General features: G+C 45.5%; 1 protein-coding gene across 1 annotated transcript; it reads right to left on the bottom strand.

Annotated features, from left to right (window-relative positions):
- Window positions 1-5,333: 5,333 nt before the first annotated feature.
- LOC121293540 (UPF0472 protein C16orf72 homolog) lies at window positions 5,334-16,616 on the bottom strand. The gene is made up of 4 exons (XM_041216554.1): window positions 16,300-16,616; window positions 14,029-14,115; window positions 8,863-9,135; window positions 5,334-6,662 (listed from the first exon to the last, which is right to left on the bottom strand). The coding sequence occupies exons 1-4, from the start codon at window positions 16,520-16,522 to the stop codon at window positions 6,424-6,426; spliced, it is 822 nt and encodes a 273-aa protein (XP_041072488.1). The 5' UTR covers window positions 16,523-16,616; the 3' UTR covers window positions 5,334-6,423.
- Between the last annotated feature and the right edge of the window lie 1,645 nt (window positions 16,617-18,261).

Genomic DNA, 18,261 nt, shown 5'->3' with positions numbered 1-18,261 from the left:
TCCTTAACTAACCTTTTAGCATTAATGTATTTGTAAAACATCTTTGGGTTATCTTTAACTTTACTTGCTAATCTTTTTTCATGCCCTCTCTTTGATTTCCTTATTTCCTTTTTTATTTCATCCCTGAACTTCCTATATTCGTCTAGGCTATCTGCAGTGCTTAATTCTTTGTGCCTATCGTACGCTTTCTTTTTCTGTTTGATCTTCCCCTGTATTCCTCTGGATAACCAGGGGGGTCTAGATTTGGCAGTACCACTCTTATTTTTGTAGGGGATATGTCTACTTTGTACAATTAGGATCTTGCTTTTAAGTGCTTCCCACTGGTTTTCCACTCTTTTATCCTCCAGCAGTGCTGTCCAGTCCACCTCAGCCAAGTCTCTTCTCATTTCTGCAAAATTTGCCTTCCCCCAGTTGAAGACTTTTACTCCTGCCTTATCTCTGTCCTTTCCATGGTAATGCTAAATCTAACTGAATTGTGATCACTGTCCCCGATATGGTCACCAACTGTCACTTCACCCACTTACCCTTCTTCGTTCCTCAAGACTAGGTCTAGAATTGCATCTCCTCTCATTGGGTTTGTCACTAATTGGTTGAAAGAATTTTACTGGACACACTACATGAATTTTTCTCCCTCAGTGCCCCTTATATTGTTTGAATCCCAGTTGATATTAGGATAGCTGAAGTCTCCTACTATTATTGCTCTTTTGCTTTTACAAGTAGAAATTTGCCTACATATTTGCTCTTCTATCTCCCTTTCACTATTTGGGGGTCTGTAGTATACTCCCAGTAGTGTGACTGCCTCTTTTTTTATTTCTAAGCTCAATCCATAAAGCCTCTTTGTTGACCCATTTAATATATCATCCCTTCTCACAACTGGAATTGATTCTTTAACCATTAACGCTACCCCACCTCCTTTTTTATCCCCTACTCTATCATGTCTGAAGACTCTATAACCAGGGATATTAAGCTGCCAGTTTTGTCCCTCCTTTAGCCAGGTCTGTTATAGCAATGACATCCTGCTGCCATGTGTCTACCTGTGCCCTTATCTCATCCACCTTGTTTGTAATACTCCTTGCATTGAAGTATAAACAGTTTAACCCCTTCAATTTCCCTTGCTGGACACTTTTTAAACTTTGCTTCTCCTGTAACTCCATGTCTATCACAATGTCCTTAGCTATTGTTCTACCTCCATTTTTTTGATCTGAATCTGACCTATCTGATCCTCCTCCTGGGATCCCATCCCCCTGCCACACTGGTTTAAATACTCCCCAACAGAACTAGCAAAAGCCCCCGCAAGGACACTGGTCCCAGCTCTGCCTGGGTGCAGCCCGTCCGGTTTGTACAGACCCCACCTTCCCCAGAACCGGTCCCAGTGCCTCAACAATCTGAATCCCTCCCGGCTACACCATCTCTCCAGCCATGTGTTCATTTGGTCTTATTCCTGCTCTCGCTAGCATGTGGAACTGGGAGTAATCCTGAGATTACTACATTGGAGGTCCTGCATTTTAATTTATCTCCTGACTTCCTGCACTGAGCTTGCAGGTCCTCATCCCCTAGTTAACCTATGTCGTTGGTACCAATGTGTATCATGACCACTGGCTGTTTACCTTCCCTCCCCAGAATGTCCTGCAGCTGCTCAGTGACATCCTGGACCCTGGCACCATGGAGGCAACATACCATCCTTGTTTCATGTTTGCGGCCACAGAAGCGTTTGTCTGTGCCCCTAACTATTGAATCCCCTATCACTTTAGCCCTGCCACTTGTTTTCCTCCCCCCCCTCTGAGCAGCAGAGCCACCCACGGTGTCATGAACTTGGCTGTTGCTGCTTTCCCCTGAGAGGCCATCTCCCCCCCAACAGTATCCACAGTGGTATATCTGTTAGAGAGGGGGATGACCACAGGGGACTCCTGCACTATCTTCCTGAGTCTTTTACTGTTCCTGATGGTCACACATTCCCTTTCTGCCTGTCTAATCTTCACCTGTGGTGTGACCACCTCACTAAACGTGCTATCCACAACTTGCTCAGCATCGCAGATGCTCCACAATGAGTCCACCTGCAGCTCCAGCTCCGAAATCCAGTTAGCTAGAAGCTGCATTTGGACACACCTTCCACCAGAGATGCTGGAAGCGTCCTTCATTTCCCACATCCTGCAGGAGGAGCATATCACGGGTCTGAGTTCTCCTGCCATGACATCCTTATTGATTCAGCTAATTACTCCCTTAAAAAATATGCTAGCTCGGGGCCTTATTTATGTTGGCTAGGAACCTTGTTTCTTGACTAATTATACATGTTGTACTACTCAATGCTTTTTTTTTAGCTCCTACCTAAATATTAAGCAATTAATTACTTTAATAGACTGAAAAAAACTCACCAGGATTTACTCACCAATCAGCTGCTTTTTTAAAAAATCCACTTTAAGAAGAGTGTTCCTCGCGGGTCTGGTGCACTCCTGAAGGTATTGCCTCTCCTTCTCTCTCTTTTTTTTGGTTTGAGGGGGGAAGGGAGGGAATGGAAACACGACAACAATGTAATGTTTGGGGCTATTCCGTTCTTTGACAGTGGGTCCTCCTTGATCCCCTTCTGAGTTGTAGTGACTGCCCTGACTTCTCCCAGAATGCTTTTCAGTCACTTCTCACTACTGCCCTCTGTTGGATCATCTACAAAGTACAAGTCTGGAGTGTGGTGGAATACGGGCCACTTGCCTGGATGGGTACAGCTGGATGGATATTCTTTGTGTTAACACATTGGTTCAGAAATTAAAAGCTGCTTTACAGTTAAAGCAGGTTGTTCTAAATGTCGACAATTACAGGTTAACCAACCATGGAACAGACAAATTCAGTACTGCAGAGATTAAGCTCAAGAAATCCTTAGGTCGCTGGTTCAATTCCGGCTCGAAGGACAGAGTAATTTTTTAGCTTGGCCTAAATAGCCAAGTGGTTATGGTACTGGGTTTGTAACCCCAAGATCAAGAGTTCAAATCTCACGATGGCAAACTATGAAACAATGTAACTTCATCTGAAACAGATGGAAACGGGTTTGTACTCGAAAGAGTTACAGATTACTAAATCACGAGTGAGGTATTTACAGGAAATCAGCAATATTCTAATATGAAAACTGCTCCTTTGTTACACAACCTCTAAGGTAAGAACATTCGTCCTTAGGTAAGGAGCCAAGCCGTATATACTCTAGGTGTGGTCTCAGAGCTTGCATAACCACAAGATTTTCTCTCATACCCCAACCCACTTGCAATAAAGGTTAACATACCATTTGCCTTAATTCTATGCGGTACTTGGATGTGTTAACCTTCGTTCAAAAGCAGGTCCAGATTCCTTTAACACCAATGTTTCCTAGTTTCTCACCATTTTAGAAAATATTCTGCTTTTCCATTTCTTACCAAAGCAGATAAACTCATACTTCCTCATTATTATATTATTTCAGCCATCTTCTTGCCCAGTAACTTCTCATTCCCTTTGCAATCTCTTTGAATCCCCCTCAAAACTTACTTTCAACATTTAGCTCTGTAGGGTCAGGAAACTTGGAAATATTGCACCCCTCAAAGTCATTAATATAGATGGTAAGTAGCTGAGGCCCCAGCACTGATCAATGTGGTACTCTACCCTGCAAATCCAAGTGATCCCTTATTTATTTTTTTGTTAACCAAAACTCAATCCCTGTTAATATATTACCCCTCCATTCTTATGGACCCCAAGCTTGTGTAAAACCTTTTGTGGCACCTTAGGGATAACCTTCCGAAAATCGAAATATATTGCGCCCAATTATCCTTGGCCCCTTATCTAACCTGCTAGTTGCATCTTCAAAAGACTAAGATTTGTCAAACTTGATTTCCCTTTCATAAAACCATGTTGACTCCTGCCTAATCATCAGACTCCCTGGCCTATAGCTCCTCATTTTATCTCTTTCCCTCCTTTCTTCGATTGTGGGGTTACATTTGCTAACATCTAATCCATGGAGGACAATCTAAGGAATTCTAGAAGATCAAAACCAAAAAAAAATTAAATTACATTTCTATAGCATCTATTGGTTGATACCAAAAAGCTTTACAATTAAGTGTAGTCACTATTGTAATGGAGGAAATGCAACACAACAAAGGCCCACCAACAGCACTGAGATAATGATCCAGAATCCATTCATGACAAAGGTGTAAATATTGGTCAGGACTTTGGGTAGAATTCATTACTATTCTTCAAATACTGCCATGGAATCTTTTACTGCCGCCTAAGGCAGACAGGTTTTAATGTCTCATCCAAATGACAGCATCTCCAACAGTGCAGCACTCCCACAGTATGGCTCAAGTCCCTGGAATGAGTCTCAAACTTACAACCTCAGATGAGAATGCTACCCCTGAGCCAGTGAAGAGGTTATTTACCTCAAGGGATACTTCGTACAAATTATTGTACTCAATAACTTACCGTGTCTTACTGCTCCTGTGAATTACTTTACCAATCAATAAACTTTAGCTTTAAGTTTTTGCAGTATATTTACTGCCTTTCACAGAGAAGTAATCAGAATCTGCTAGATATCTGAGTGAGAAGGGGGAAAGAGACATTATCTACACACCTGCAGGAAAGCGTGTTTGTGTGGACATCGAATGGCAATAGGGTTTGTTCATGTGATGCAGTCCATGGCCAAATAACTATTTAGGGCCACATATGGAGAAAGTTGGAAAGCCTATAGGGATGGGTCCTTGGAACCAAATCCCAACTGAACTCAATGGCCTAGACCTGCCGCTCAGCAGCAGCACAGTGGCAACCTCTGCTGCCTGCAAAGATCTCTGCGCTCTCACCTTTGCACTCTTCCAGCTGGGACATCCGGTCCCAGCTGCAGCAGCGATGGATCAGTGCAGCCTTTCAAGGGGAGCATTGGCGAAGAGCAGCAGGAGGGGACCGGCGCCGAAAACAGGTTTTCAGGTTAACTCCTTAAAAGGTCTCAAAGGTTTTCATTGGGCAGGTGAGTGGGTGGGTGGGGTAGTCATGTCAGGTCGAGGTGGGTAGAGCTACATTGGTAACCACTGACTTACATCAGATTTTAAACTGTGCAACATTTCTAGGGTAGCATCTGGGTAAGTAGCACACATCTAGCCCAAATCTCAGTGAAATTAACGTAAGAGACATTGGCGTGGTGGTTGGGGCAGCACAATGAAGCCCATCAGAATGGGCAATTACGCGCATGTGCGCACGTCAGGGCTTCTGATGGTCCCTAAAGTGTAACAGCAACTTAAGTTCAGTCCATTGCCACAACTGATAGCAGAAGATCTGGCCCAATGAATTCAACCAAAGGAGGGAGATAAGGAGAGACTAGGCAGGTTGAGAGATTTGATGCTTCAGTATTTATTGGATTCACAACTGTGATTAGCCAGAACATTGCAATTCAAAGTTTTGCACAATTCAAACAGGTATGATTAACATTTTAAACCTTTTTACAATTACTTGACTCTCCGTGACCAGGACAATACAATGGTCAGCAATGAAGCATTCACGCACAGCTTTCTCTGAGTCACATTACTTCACAGTAATGCATTCTGTAACCTTAAAGACTTTGAAAACATTGTTTAGCCTTTGAGGTGCAAGGTCAAGGTAATCTGGTTTTAAATGAAGACACTGAGGGACTCTAGAAACAGCACGCACAGAATGCAGCAATCCCTTTACAGACATGTCAGTGGACAGTCTTAGGAAATTATCAGTTCACAGCTAGCTTTCATGCACATTAAGCCCATTTTTCTGTGGATGTAGAGGACAAACATCCTACACCCTGGTTCCTGTCACTCCCGTGTTCGGTGGTGTACTGGCAACAACTTTGCAAATCTCCCATTTCAGAGCACATTGGGATGCCAGAGGAGGATTGAGTACCCCTAGCGCAAATGCCCCAATTGTTCTGGGTCACTGACAATAACTGAACTTCTGAGAAATATTCACCTTCATGCTTTTAAGAGCCAAATACCCTGTGTTCAACAATAGACCAACAAGTGACAATAAGATCAGGAAGGGAAGGATGGCACACAGCCTGGTACATAGGCACCAGGAGCCACACAGGGTCAAGTAACTGCAAGCCAGGTTGTTATAAACAATTCTCAAAATTACTGTTAAATAAAGTGCCAAAGGAAAATTACAAAAAGAAAATGAAAAATACATAACTGAGCCATGTAATGCAGTTTGCAGGCAATACTTAGACCAAAATCTTCATAATGCCCTTTAAAAACCCACTTTGATATTGCATTTTCAAGTATGGATGTGTCGCAAAATTGAAGTAATCACAATACACTTTTATTTAATAAACATTTGTTCCAAAGTTTGGCCAAAGGTTTACTTGTGTTTTTTTGGTTCCTACTATTCCCTGCTTCAACCGCCCGGTTGCCTGACGTGCAGGATTACCTCCAGCCGTTCAGGAACTTGCTCTTCATCCATTCATAGCATTCGGCTTCGCTTGTGACTGGGTGACTCAGTGATGACGTCGTTACATTGGGCTGGAGCCCTCTTCCTCGAGCTGTCCAAGTGGCGGGCCATCTCTTCGGCTATAAAGCTATTTAAGTCCACGTCCTGCAGGCTGCCACGCCTGCGCACCGAGGCAGAGTTGCTGCCTGCGTGCGTCGGGGACCCAGGTGTTCCTGAGCGCATGCTGACGTTCGCCATGGCACCACTGAGGCCTGTGGGGGTGGGAAATGGGGACAGCAAACAGAAGAAAAACTATAAATCTCAATTCTACACTCTCCCTCTGCCACCCAGTGACCAACATTACTCTGTCCTTCAAACAGTCCAGGAAGGGGTAGGACAGGGTTAAGAGGCTTCCACTACAGCCAGAATGGTGGATCAGTCAACCCAAGGAAAGGGATGAGTCAAATGTAAAATTCTCTAAACGTGAGGGCAGGTCACTAAAGCAATAAAGAGCAGCAGCACCATACTGGGGTTTATAAATAGGAACAGGTATTGATCAATTTGTACAAGAAAATGATAAGGCCAGTTACAGAACTGTGTAATACTGGGTGATTCATTACAGAGGATATTAAAGCCATAAAGAGCTTCCAGTATATTCTGTTTGGGGAGTTGGAGATGAGGGGAAATGAATTATAAAATGATCAAAGAGAGTTAGACACAATCTCTACACAAAAGGTTGTTGGAGGGTTTTGCCACAGGGAGAAGTCAAGGCTCAGACCACTGCTTCTTTTTAGGGATAATTAATAAATATTTAAAGTCGAGGGAGATACAGGACTGTGGGGAGAGAAGGGCAGTGGGATTAAGATTGGGGCTGCTCTAGCAAACAGCCAGCAGAGACACGATGGACTAATTGGCTTCAGTACTATAAATTTCTATTGTTCTATGCCACAAAGTTATAAATATTTATTACACTTTTGAGTTTTAAAACACAATGGAGATTTGTCAAAACAGCTCTGAAGTCAGCTGCAAGGAACATCTCTGCAAGGGTTGTTTCAATCCCAGCTCCACCTCCCTGTGAAGATGTGCCTCACCTCCAGCCATTCATCATTAGCAAATCACTACATGGAGAACTGGGGCTGCAATGTGACTGACTCTTCCCTGTCCCCTCAGATGGCCAGACAAGCCACTCAGTTATATCACTACAAAGGACAAGGTGCAGTGGCTCATGAAGGTCACCAAACACCACCTAGGGATGGACAATAAATATTAGCCTTACCTGTGATGGCTACCTCCCGAGTATTACAGAAGGAAAACAATCACAAACAGTCCTACAAGCCCCTTCACTGGCTGTAACAGCAGACTTGGGATGCGAAATGAATTAATTTCCCTCTATACTAACCCCTTGAAAAATAATCCGTTTCTGGGTAAAATGGTATTCATTCCAACCTCCCAGCAGACTTCCTTTACAGGTTTCCTCCCAATATTGCAGAATTCAGTCAATAGGTAATGTTACAAAATACATACCACCTTGTTGCCTTGTATGTTGCCTTGGAAGGCAGGAAAGTAAATGAGATTTAAAATCAAGTGGCTAGGCAGGCTGTCAAACATTTAAACTTGTACAGTTAGTGGAGTCTGCACTGCAACACATACAGGGTTAACAGTATCCGAATTCCAGGTAAGACATTTGACTTATCACCAGATAGGAAAGACACAGCAAGACAAAGTGCACCAATGGGCCCAGGAAGAATGACAAGGCGAGGTACCTCAGATTGTTACACACATCCAAGACCCTAGACTACCTTACCATGGTGGGGGTTGGGAATGTCAAAAAAGATGACAGAGGTCACAGGATGTTCATTTAAACATGCCTCAGATTCTGCTGGTCTGACCTGACCTCGAAATATCAATTTACAGTGCAGGTCTGAGAGGTTATGGGATTTGGTGCAGGGGGGTAAGGTAGGAACAAACAACGGATTAGGGTGATTGGAAACGTAGCTGATGGTTTTTTAAGAGGCTATTGAAGGTGGGGGAAGAGGTAGCACAAAGTGGAGGAGTCAGGGAGGGAGCTCCAGAGAGCAGCAACAAGATCACAGAGTCAGTGGGTTCTTCACAGTGCAGAAGAATAGCAAGGATCAGGAAGGGACTTCAATAATAATGACAGAATACTCAAGTCAATAGTAAAATAACTGCTGGGCAATGGTGCAAGTGAGGGGGTGGGCAGGTCAGCAATGATGGAGTGTTGATGTACAGGAGGCTAGAGTTGGAGTTCAGCTGGGATGTAGGGCTGCAGAAGGTCACAGTAAGGTTCTGGAAGACAAAAGGAGCTTGTGAAGTGGCACCAGGAGGAACAGTCCTACAAGACTAACTCTCAAAATATCAAGCAGTCAAGCACCAGTTTATAACCTCACACTTCTCAAAATGGGCCCGAATGAGATGTCAGTCAGAAATCATTCTGAATAACCTTTCATTTACCATGCACAGCAATGGCATCAGTAAAAGCCTGCAGGTCACCCTCAGTAGTCCTGTTTGAATCTTCCTGTGCCAACACTGATGAGGGTATGTTTAGCCGAGGTGCCAATCTGCTGTTTCTCAAGGGTGGCGACTTCCTACACAGGAAGCTGAGCAAGTCCTCTCGGTGGATGATGTGCCTCCTCTTTTTCACCCAAGCCAGCATTTCCTTGTTTCTCCTCTGATAGCCTGCCTGCACGCCCAAATCCAAGCTCGCTCTGTAGGCTTCAAGCCCATCTGGAAAAAGGAAAAGGTGAACGTTAGACCATGGGTGTAAATTGAGTTACCAGGGATTCCTATATAGTGTACTTTCAAAAGTAGCTTGGCATCTAAAATGACGAAAGATGAAACCAAATATACACGTGCATTTATGGCTTGTGCATGCAAATTTCCTCTCAGTGGAATCAGAGCGAAGTACAAGAAAACAAGTGAAAGCAGACTGATTAAAGTACAAAATCACTATTTAGATGAAAGCCATCCCACAGTCCATTCAATCTCATCCCTGCAAAATACAAACCTATTACTTTCTCATTATTCACCTCCGTTCAGACCTCCGTTTAACATCTCATTCAAAGTATGGCACTCCTAACAATGCAGCAGTTGCACAGTACAGCACCCATGCGATCAGAGCAGATCAGTAACTACCAAGCTGGCGCTTTTATTCCTGTTGTAACCTATGATTGGGGAAACAATTGTCAAGTGACTGGAGAACCTCAGAATTTATTGTTCACCATGCAGGAGTCTAGATTGGAAGCACTGATGGGATGACTGATTGTGAGGGCACAAATTCCAGGATTTAGGACCTAGGGGACAGTACCTGAAGAGTACACACCATTAACAACATCAGTTAACATGAGGCCAGGACGGGAAATTTGGTGGCTGACAGATTGATGGGAATAGGCTGTTGATCTCATGGACAAGGGCATGAGGAGAGAAACAAGAGAAATATGCAAGTGCAGGGACATGGCACGGGAATAACTTAAGGGAAGTGACAAAAATGGATGGTTTCAATCTTATTGCAAAGAATGTGAGCTCCTCTCACTACTTTCTGGAGGTGTTTAGGAAAACTAAGCAGTGCAGGAAAAGTCAGGGGTGATTCCAATTTGATCTTGGAAGAGTGAGCAGTTTCAGCAGAGAAGAGCAGGGTTTCATAGTCTTTTATGTGGTCCACCTAGAACATAAGGTAAAATATAAGAGGAATGGACCCCATGACCTCCTGACCCTTCTCCACTATTCAACACAATGACTGATCAGATTTAACTTCACTTCCCACCTGCTCCCCATATCCCTCGAGAGAAAAAAAATGTCTCTCTCAGCTGTGAATATATTCAACGATGGAGCAGAGGTGAGATGTCTCTTCTCAGTTCTAAATGATTGTCCCTTAATCTTCAGACTGTGTTCCAGATTCCTCAGCCCGGTGAAACAACCTCTCAGTCTCTACCCTGTCAAGCCCCTTCAGAATGTTGTATGCTTTAATGAGATCACCTCTCATTCTTCTGAACTCCAACCTAATTCACTCAGCATCTCATTATAGGACAACCTTATTCCAGGAACCAACTGATTGATCCTTTGCTGTACCCCCTCTCTCCAATGCAGGTGTATCCTTCCTTAAATATGGAGACCAAAACTGTGCACAATACTCCAGATGTGGTCTCACCAAAGCCCTATACAATTGTAGCAAGACTCACTTATTCTTGTACTTTAATCCCCTTGCAATAAAGGCCAACATGTCATTTGCCTTCCTACTTGCTTGCTGTACCTATACAAGTCTCTCTGATCATTTAGAAGTTTCACTCCTTTTAAATATTGTTTTTCTATTCTTGCTACTAAAATGAATAACCTCTCAATTCCCCACATTCTACTCTGACACTTTGTTGTCCACTCATTTACACTGCAGCTTCTTTGTGCTCACCCGGCAGCTTCATTCCCACATTCATTACTCACCATCTCTTCATCTAAGTCATTAATACAGATTGTAAGTAGCTGAGACCCCTGAGTATAGATCCTTGCGGCACTCCATTAGTTAGTCTGCCAACTTGAAAATGCCCCATATATCCCTACTCTCTGCTTCCTTTCCACTGACCAATCCTCCATCCATGTTAAACATATTACCTCCAACCCCATCAGCCCTATTTTACATATTAACCTTTTGTCCAGCACCTTTTTGACTGCCTTTTGAAAATTCAAGTCTACACCGTCTGCTGTCGCCCCTTGATCTACCCTATAAGTTATAACCTACCACCATGTAATTCCATTGTTTCCTCGCTCCCTTTCTCTTGAACTGCTAACTTCTAATCCACTGGGGCTATTCTAGAATCTATGGAGTTCTGGAAAATCATAACCAGTGCATCTAATATCTCTAGAGCTATCACTTTTAGAACCTTAGGGTGTAAGCCATCAGATCCTGGGGATTTGTCAGCTTTTAGTCCTTTAAGTTTCTCCAATACTTTTCTCTCTATTACTTTATGTCCTTCTTTCTTATTAGCTTCTTGGTTACCATCCCACCCCACTTTGATGTGTAATTTGTGCCTTATACAAGCAAAACACCTGTTCGACAACTTTGCCATTTCTTTGTTCCAGCTGACTTTTTCTCCAATCTCTACCTCTGAGGGATTAACATTTACTTTAGCTACTCTCCTTTTTATCTACTTGAAAATGCTCTTATAATCCGTTTTTACATTTCGGGCCAGATTACAGTCAATTTGTTTTGCACTTTTTTTTTTACCAACTTCTCAGTCACCCCTTGCTGATTTTTAAACTTTCCCAACCTTCAGACTTATTACTATTCTTTGCAAAATTATAAGCCTCTTTTAATCTATCACTATCCTTAACTTCCCTCGTAAGCCACGGATGGATCTTTTTCACCAAGTTTCTTTTAATGGAACATATTTTTGAAAATGTTGAATAATTTCTTAAAATTTCCCACTGTTTATTTACTGCCATACCTTTTAGTCTTTTCACCCAATTGAGTTTAGCTAGCTTTCCCCTCATACCTATGTTATTAGCTTTAAGTTTAAGATTCTTGTTTGGACTTGAGTTTGTCACCCTCAAAATTAATATGGAATTCAATGTATGATGATTACATTTTCCCAATGAATCTTTCACTAATCATGCCTCATTACAGAATTCATAGATATAAAATATTCTTATCTCTAATTGGTTCCACCATGTTTTGTTCTAGGAAGCTGTCGTGAAAACATTCTACAAACTTATCTTCCAGACTAACTTTGTCAGTTTGATTTGTCCAGTCTATATGAAGTTTAAAAGCTCCTTTGCATTTAATGCTCTGTTCGACAGTATAACCACTGTTAGGGACTTGTAAACTACTCCCAACAGTGAGCCTTGTTATTTCTAATCCCCACCCAAACTTATTCCACTTTCTGATCTTCTGAGCCAAGATCCTCTCTTATAACTGTTTATCTCATCCTATTATCATGGCTAGCTCTCCTCTTGCACTCTGTCTGTCTTTTCAAAATGTTGTGCACCCTGAAATATTTATTTAAGCTTGGAAACCTTGCAACTGTGTCTCTGCAATGGCGATTTGATCAAACCCATTCATCTCTATTTGTGCTGTTAGCTTGTCTCTTTATTATGAATGCTTTGTGCATTCAGATGAGGTACCTTTCATTTTACTTTAACACTATTCTTTTATCTGCTGGTGCACTATTGTCGTTACACTCTGTCACTTCCTAGCCCATTCTGCTCGTCTTTACCCAAATTGCTACAATGATCTATTGCATTGATTTTTCTCTTTAGGTTTCTTAATCCCCCTTTATCTGACCCCTCCCACTTTTAATTTAAATCTCTATCCTCAGCCCCAGTTACACGATTTGCTGGGACATTGGTCCCAGCTCAGGGTAAATGCAGCCTACACAATGGAACAGCTTCCTCTTTGCCAAGTATTGGTGACAGTTCCTTATGAACCAAAACCCCTTATTTCCACACCACTGCGCCACACATTTAATTCTCTAATCTGCTCGACCCTATGCTGAGCTGCATGTGGCTTAAGTAATAATCCTCATTAATATAGAGCATCATTCCTCAAACTCCCTCAGCAGAAAATCATTCCTAGTTCTACCTTTGTCATTGGTTCCTGGCGGACCAAGGCACTGGGCAGCAACGCAACCTTCAGTACTCCTTGTCACAGCTGCAGAGAACTGCATCTATTCCCCTGGTTATAGTGTCTTCCATCGCTATCAGATTCCCTTTTACACTCCTCACTGGAATGGCTTCCTGCACCATGGCGCTAAGGTCAGCTTCCCCATCTACCCTGTAACCCTTGACCTGTAGGTCAAAATCAAGGGTTGAGGTTAGATTTAGCGATGAGTGATTAAAAGCTAAATTTCAAATCTGCATCCCTTGGACTTAAGGGAACAGAAATGATGGCTGTCCCAGGGGAATGATACACACACAGGCACTCGAAGCAACATTCACTTAGCTGCGTAGCAACCCAAAAGTTCCTGCATAAGTTGGTACTTTAAATACCGTGTATGCGCAGCTGCATAAAAAAATTAAATGGCCCACACACTCCCAAAAGAAAATTAGAGGGGTTGTTGCTTGCAAGGCACACACACACACACACTCACTTTCTAAGCACCGACTGCAGTGCTACATTATAACTTTCGATTTCTTTCCTAATTTGCCGGTACAGCAGTTTTAGTATACTTCCCCTTGTTCCGCTATCTTGGCAAAACTTGAAGTAGAGAGGGATTAACTATCAGCGTTACTCAACTTGCGCACTTCCCATGAAGTTTTTTTGGGGCCGGGTAGAGTAGGATCGCTTCAAATCCATTTCTTGGGTTCAATATCTCAGACAACTGCAAATAGGTCCTTACTTTTGTCGACATAACAGTGACTCATTAGCCATGAAGCACTTTGTGGTATCCTGAGGTGTGAGATGCCTTATCAATCCTTGGTCTTGTCTATTTAAGATTTTATACACAGATGGAACAGCAGGGCCAAAGAAAGAGAAAAGCCCTTTCCAAACTTGTAGACCCTGGACAGTCAATTAGAACATGCCACTAAAACCTAAGCATAAACATTCTGCTGGACTTTGAAGGACCTGAGAGCCATTTGGGATCCACAGAACACTGGTCAACCACACACTTAATGATTTGAACAGTGACCTACCTTTATACAGACAAGTAACAGAAGTAGCTGCTGCCTGGAATGGCTTCCACAGGCTCTGAATGCCCAGCTGCTGCTCATATACACGATCTGAAAAGGCAACATAATTTTTTAAATTGGAACCCTTAACTAAAACGTGACCAACACCCCCCCACCTCCCCCACCCCGACCTTAAATGCTGATTAAACCAGTTCCACTCAATCTTGATCAATTCATTTGTGTCAAGCTGCTGAGCTCCACAATGGAAACTTACTGAAAAACAAACAGGACTGAAATAAAGTAACTATTAATAACTGGGATGGATAAACAGATTATTGTTAATAAAATCCCTTAAAGAACCGTGTCAGGCAAATAAGAAAAATATGACAAAGGTTCCATTTGATCATATTATGTTTACTGTGTTGCTACTAACAGTGTAAGCCAGTGTTATACAGTGACAGACCTGTCCCCACCAGTACTGTACCCCAATGTTATACACTGACAGACCCGCCCCCACCAGTAATGTATCCCAGTGTCATACAGTGACAGGCCCACTCCCGCCAGTACTGTACCCGTGTTATACACTAGCAGACCCGTCCCCGCCTGTACTGTACCCCAGTGTCATACAGTGACAGACCTGTCCCCACCAGTGCTGTACCCGTGTTAGACAGTGACTGACCCGTACCTACCAGTACATACCAGATTATAACAATAAATTTGCAAGGACACCAAATGACTGGGTTGGGATAACAATGACACTGAACAAGAGCTGAATACCTTCAAAAATCACCTTCAGCCAGGAGACAACTTATAATTGAGCAGGATTTCATGAATTCCTCAGGGTAGAATCAGATTGGCAAGATGGATATGGCACAGGTTTTAAACAGCTATTTTGTGAAAGTTGCATTAGCAGCAGTGAATCGTAGGATTAATCCTAAAATTGAAACCCTCCAGACACTTCTCAACACACCCCACTCCAGTCTCTTCCCCTTCCCTCTCCTTAAGTCTCTTGCACCTCACCCATCCAGTCGATCCCCCCACTCTTGCCCCCCACTCAGTATCTGTCACGCTCCCTTTCTTCCACCTCTAAAGATTCTTCCCCCACACCCCTCCTCTTCCTGTCACCACTCACCACCTCCCTCCACTCTGGTCCATTACCCCCCTCCCTCCCCAACCTCACCCCCTTCCGCCTCCCCCCTCCCCAACCTCACCCCCTTCCGCCTCCCCCCTCCCCAACCTCACCCCCTTCCGCCTCCCCCCTCCCCAACCTCACCCCCTTCCGCCTCCCCCCTCCCCAACCTCACCCCCTTCCGCCTCCCCCCTCCCCAACCTCACCCCCTTCCGCCTCCCCCCTCCCCAACCTCACCCCCTTCCGCCTCCCCCCTCCCCAACCTCACCCCCTTCCGCCTCCCCCCTCCCCAACCTCACCCCCTTCCGCCTCCCCCCTCCCCAACCTCACCCCCTTCCGCCTCCCCCCTCCCCAACCTCACCCCCTTCCGCCTCCCCCCTCCCCAACCTCACCCCCTTCCGCCTCCTCCTCCCCCAACCTCACCCCCTTCCGCCTCCTCCTCCCCCAACCTCACCCCCTTCCGCCTCCTCCTCCCCCAACCTCACCCCCTTCCGCCTCCTCCTCCCCCAACCTCACCCCCTTCCGCCTCCTCCTCCCCCAACCTCACCCCCTTCCGCCTCCTCCTCCCCCCCAGCCTCACCCCCTTCCGCCTCCTCCTCCCCCCCAACCTCACCCCCTTCCGCCTCCCCCCTCCCCAACCTCACCCCCTTCCGCCTGCTCCCCCCCCCAACCTCACCCCCAACCTCACCCCCATCCGCCTCCTCCTCCCCCCCAACCTCACCCCCTTCCGCCTCCTCCCCCCCCAACCTCACCCCCATCCGCCTCCTCCTCCCCCCCAACCTCACCCCCATCCGCCTCCTCCTCCCCCCCAACCTCACCCCCTTCCGCCTCCCCCCCCCAACCTCACCCCCTTCCGCCTGCTCCACCCCCAACCTCACCCCCTTCCGCCTGCTCCCCCTCCAACCTCACCCCCTTCCGCCTCCTCCCCCCCCCCAACCTCACCCCCTTCCGCCTCCTCCCCCCCCCAACCTCACCCCCTTCCGCCTCCTCCCCCCCAACCTCACCCCCTTCCGCCTCCTCCCCTCCAACCTCACCCCCTTCCGCCTCCTCCCCCCCCCCAACCTCACCCCCTTCCGCCTCCTCCCCCCCCAACCTCACCCTCTTCCGCCCCCTCCCCCAACCTCACCCTCTGCTTCTTCTTCCCTCTCCCCACTCCACCCGAGTACCTTTGTAGAGCTGGGCGATGGCAGTGGCCGAGTTCTGGAAGCAGAGCCACAACCGCTGTCTCTGGGCCTCGGACTCAGTGCCACCGGCCCCGCTCTCCGCCGCCGCCCCGGGCCCGGCCTGCCGCTCGTCCTCTTCCAGGCACTGCCGCTCCCAGCCGGACAACCAGTTTTCAGGGCCGTGACCCGCCATCACTGAATCACTGGGAGCCTTGGCCTCCTCCATCCGCGGCCCAGGTGTAGCCACCCCACCGCCGGCTGCCCGGCACAGCCGCAAACCACCCGCCGGTGGCGCACTGCGTCTGCGCGGGGCCACCCGGCCCAGCCTCCAGCCGGCGGCCGGCTCATTACGCCTGCGCTGTTCGCCATCCTGGGAGCTGTGCTTCGCCTCTTGTCCATCAAGTCGTACTGCACATGCGCTGTACCCACTCCCCGCCCCGGTGGTTGCGGTTTGTTCCGGGTGCGCAGGCGCCATCTCCGCCCTGGATTCTGGGAATTGTAGTTGTTTTGCTGCCCTGCGTCATTGTCAAGTCTGAGTTCACGTGATATAGCTCGGTCCAATGGGGACAGGGACGATTGTGGCGTCACGTGATGTGATTTGACCGACAGTAACCTGTCTATTTGTACCCGTATGTTGACCCAGCCTTTTGCAGTGAAGGGTGTTGCATTTTTTTTACCACCTTTCACGCTCAGAACCTTCTACACAGCTTTATACCCAATGAAACACTGTCACTCTTGTACATTTTCGTTTGGCTTCAGTTTAAGCCAGGAGCAACCTAGTTTAATCCTATCTCTTCTTCACAACTTGTTGATTTATTTTCATATAGTTTTATATAGGATATAATGAGCCATTCAGCCCAACCAGTCCCTGATGGTGTTTATGCGCCTCCACTTGGGCCTCCTCATTTTATCTAAATCTACGATTGTAACTGACTATTATCTTCTCTCATATATTTGTCTAGCTTGCTCTTACTATTTTCTTAAACCACTTCCTGTGGCAGTGAGTTCCATTTTCGCTCCACTCTTTGAGTTAGGAAGTTACTTCTGAATTTCCTATTATATTTCTTGGCGACTATCTTATATTCTCTACTTATGCTCTTCTGCACAAAAGGAAACATGCTCTTTCTACCCAGTCTATCAAAATCTTTATCAATTTTAAAGACCTTAGTTAGGTCACCCTCAGCCTATTTTTTACAAGAGACCCAGCCTGTCCTTTCCTGGTATCATCCTTGTAAATTGTCTTTGCACTCTTTCCAGTGCCTCAGCCTCCTCCTGAGGTCCTCAGCATCACAGGTACCAATCTTCAGCCAATTGGAATAACTCAGCGTGATATCAAGAAACCGCTGAAGGCATTGGGCACTACAAAGGCTATGGACCCTAACAACATTCTGGCAATAATACTTAAGACTTGTGCTCCAGAATTAACCATGCTCCTAGCCAAACTGTTCCAGTACGGCTACAACACTGGCATCTATCTCACAATGTTGAAAATTGCCCAGGTATGTCCCGTCCACAAAAAGCAGGACAAATCCAACCTGGCCATTACCGCCCCATCAGTCTAGTCTTGATCATCAGTAAAGTGATAGAAGAGATTGTTGACAGTGCTATCAAGCGGCACTTACTCAGCAATAACCTGCTCACCTGACACTAAGATTGTGTTCCGCAAGGGCAACTCAGCTCCTCAACTCATTACAACCTTGGTCCAAATATGGACAAAAGAGCTGAATTCAAGAGGTGAGGTGAGAGTGCCCTTGATGTCAAGGCAGCATTTGACTGTGGCATCAAGGAGCCCTAGCAAAATTGAAGTCAGGTGGAAAACTCTTAATTGGCTGGAGTCATAACTAACACAGGGAAAAATTATTCTTGTTTTTGGAGGCCAAACATCTCAGCCCCAGGCCGTTGCAACAGGAATTCCAGTATCCCATCCACCGCCTTAAACATTCACTCTCTCCACCACCAGTGCAT

Source organism: Carcharodon carcharias, chromosome 22, assembly GCF_017639515.1.
Source record: "Carcharodon carcharias isolate sCarCar2 chromosome 22, sCarCar2.pri, whole genome shotgun sequence".
Taxonomy (NCBI): domain Eukaryota; kingdom Metazoa; phylum Chordata; class Chondrichthyes; order Lamniformes; family Lamnidae; genus Carcharodon; species Carcharodon carcharias.
The sequence above is the reverse complement of the archived record's forward strand: the minus strand, read 5'-3'. Positions and strand labels throughout refer to the sequence as shown.

What these genes read in the sequence shown, in the direction of transcription:
- LOC121293540 (XM_041216554.1), bottom strand. Translation starts at nt 16,522, where the DNA reads ATGGAGGAGGCCAAGGCTCCCAGTGATTCAGTGATGGCGGGTCACGGC. An exon ending in TGTTACTTGTCTGTATAAAG is followed by an intron (nt 9,136 to 14,028) that starts GTAGGTCACTGT and finishes TCCTTTTTCCAG; the next exon opens with ATGGGCTTGAAGCCTACAGA. An exon ending in TGATGCCATTGCTGTGCATG is followed by an intron (nt 6,663 to 8,862) that starts GTAAATGAAAGG and finishes CCACCCCCACAG; the next exon opens with GCCTCAGTGGTGCCATGGCG.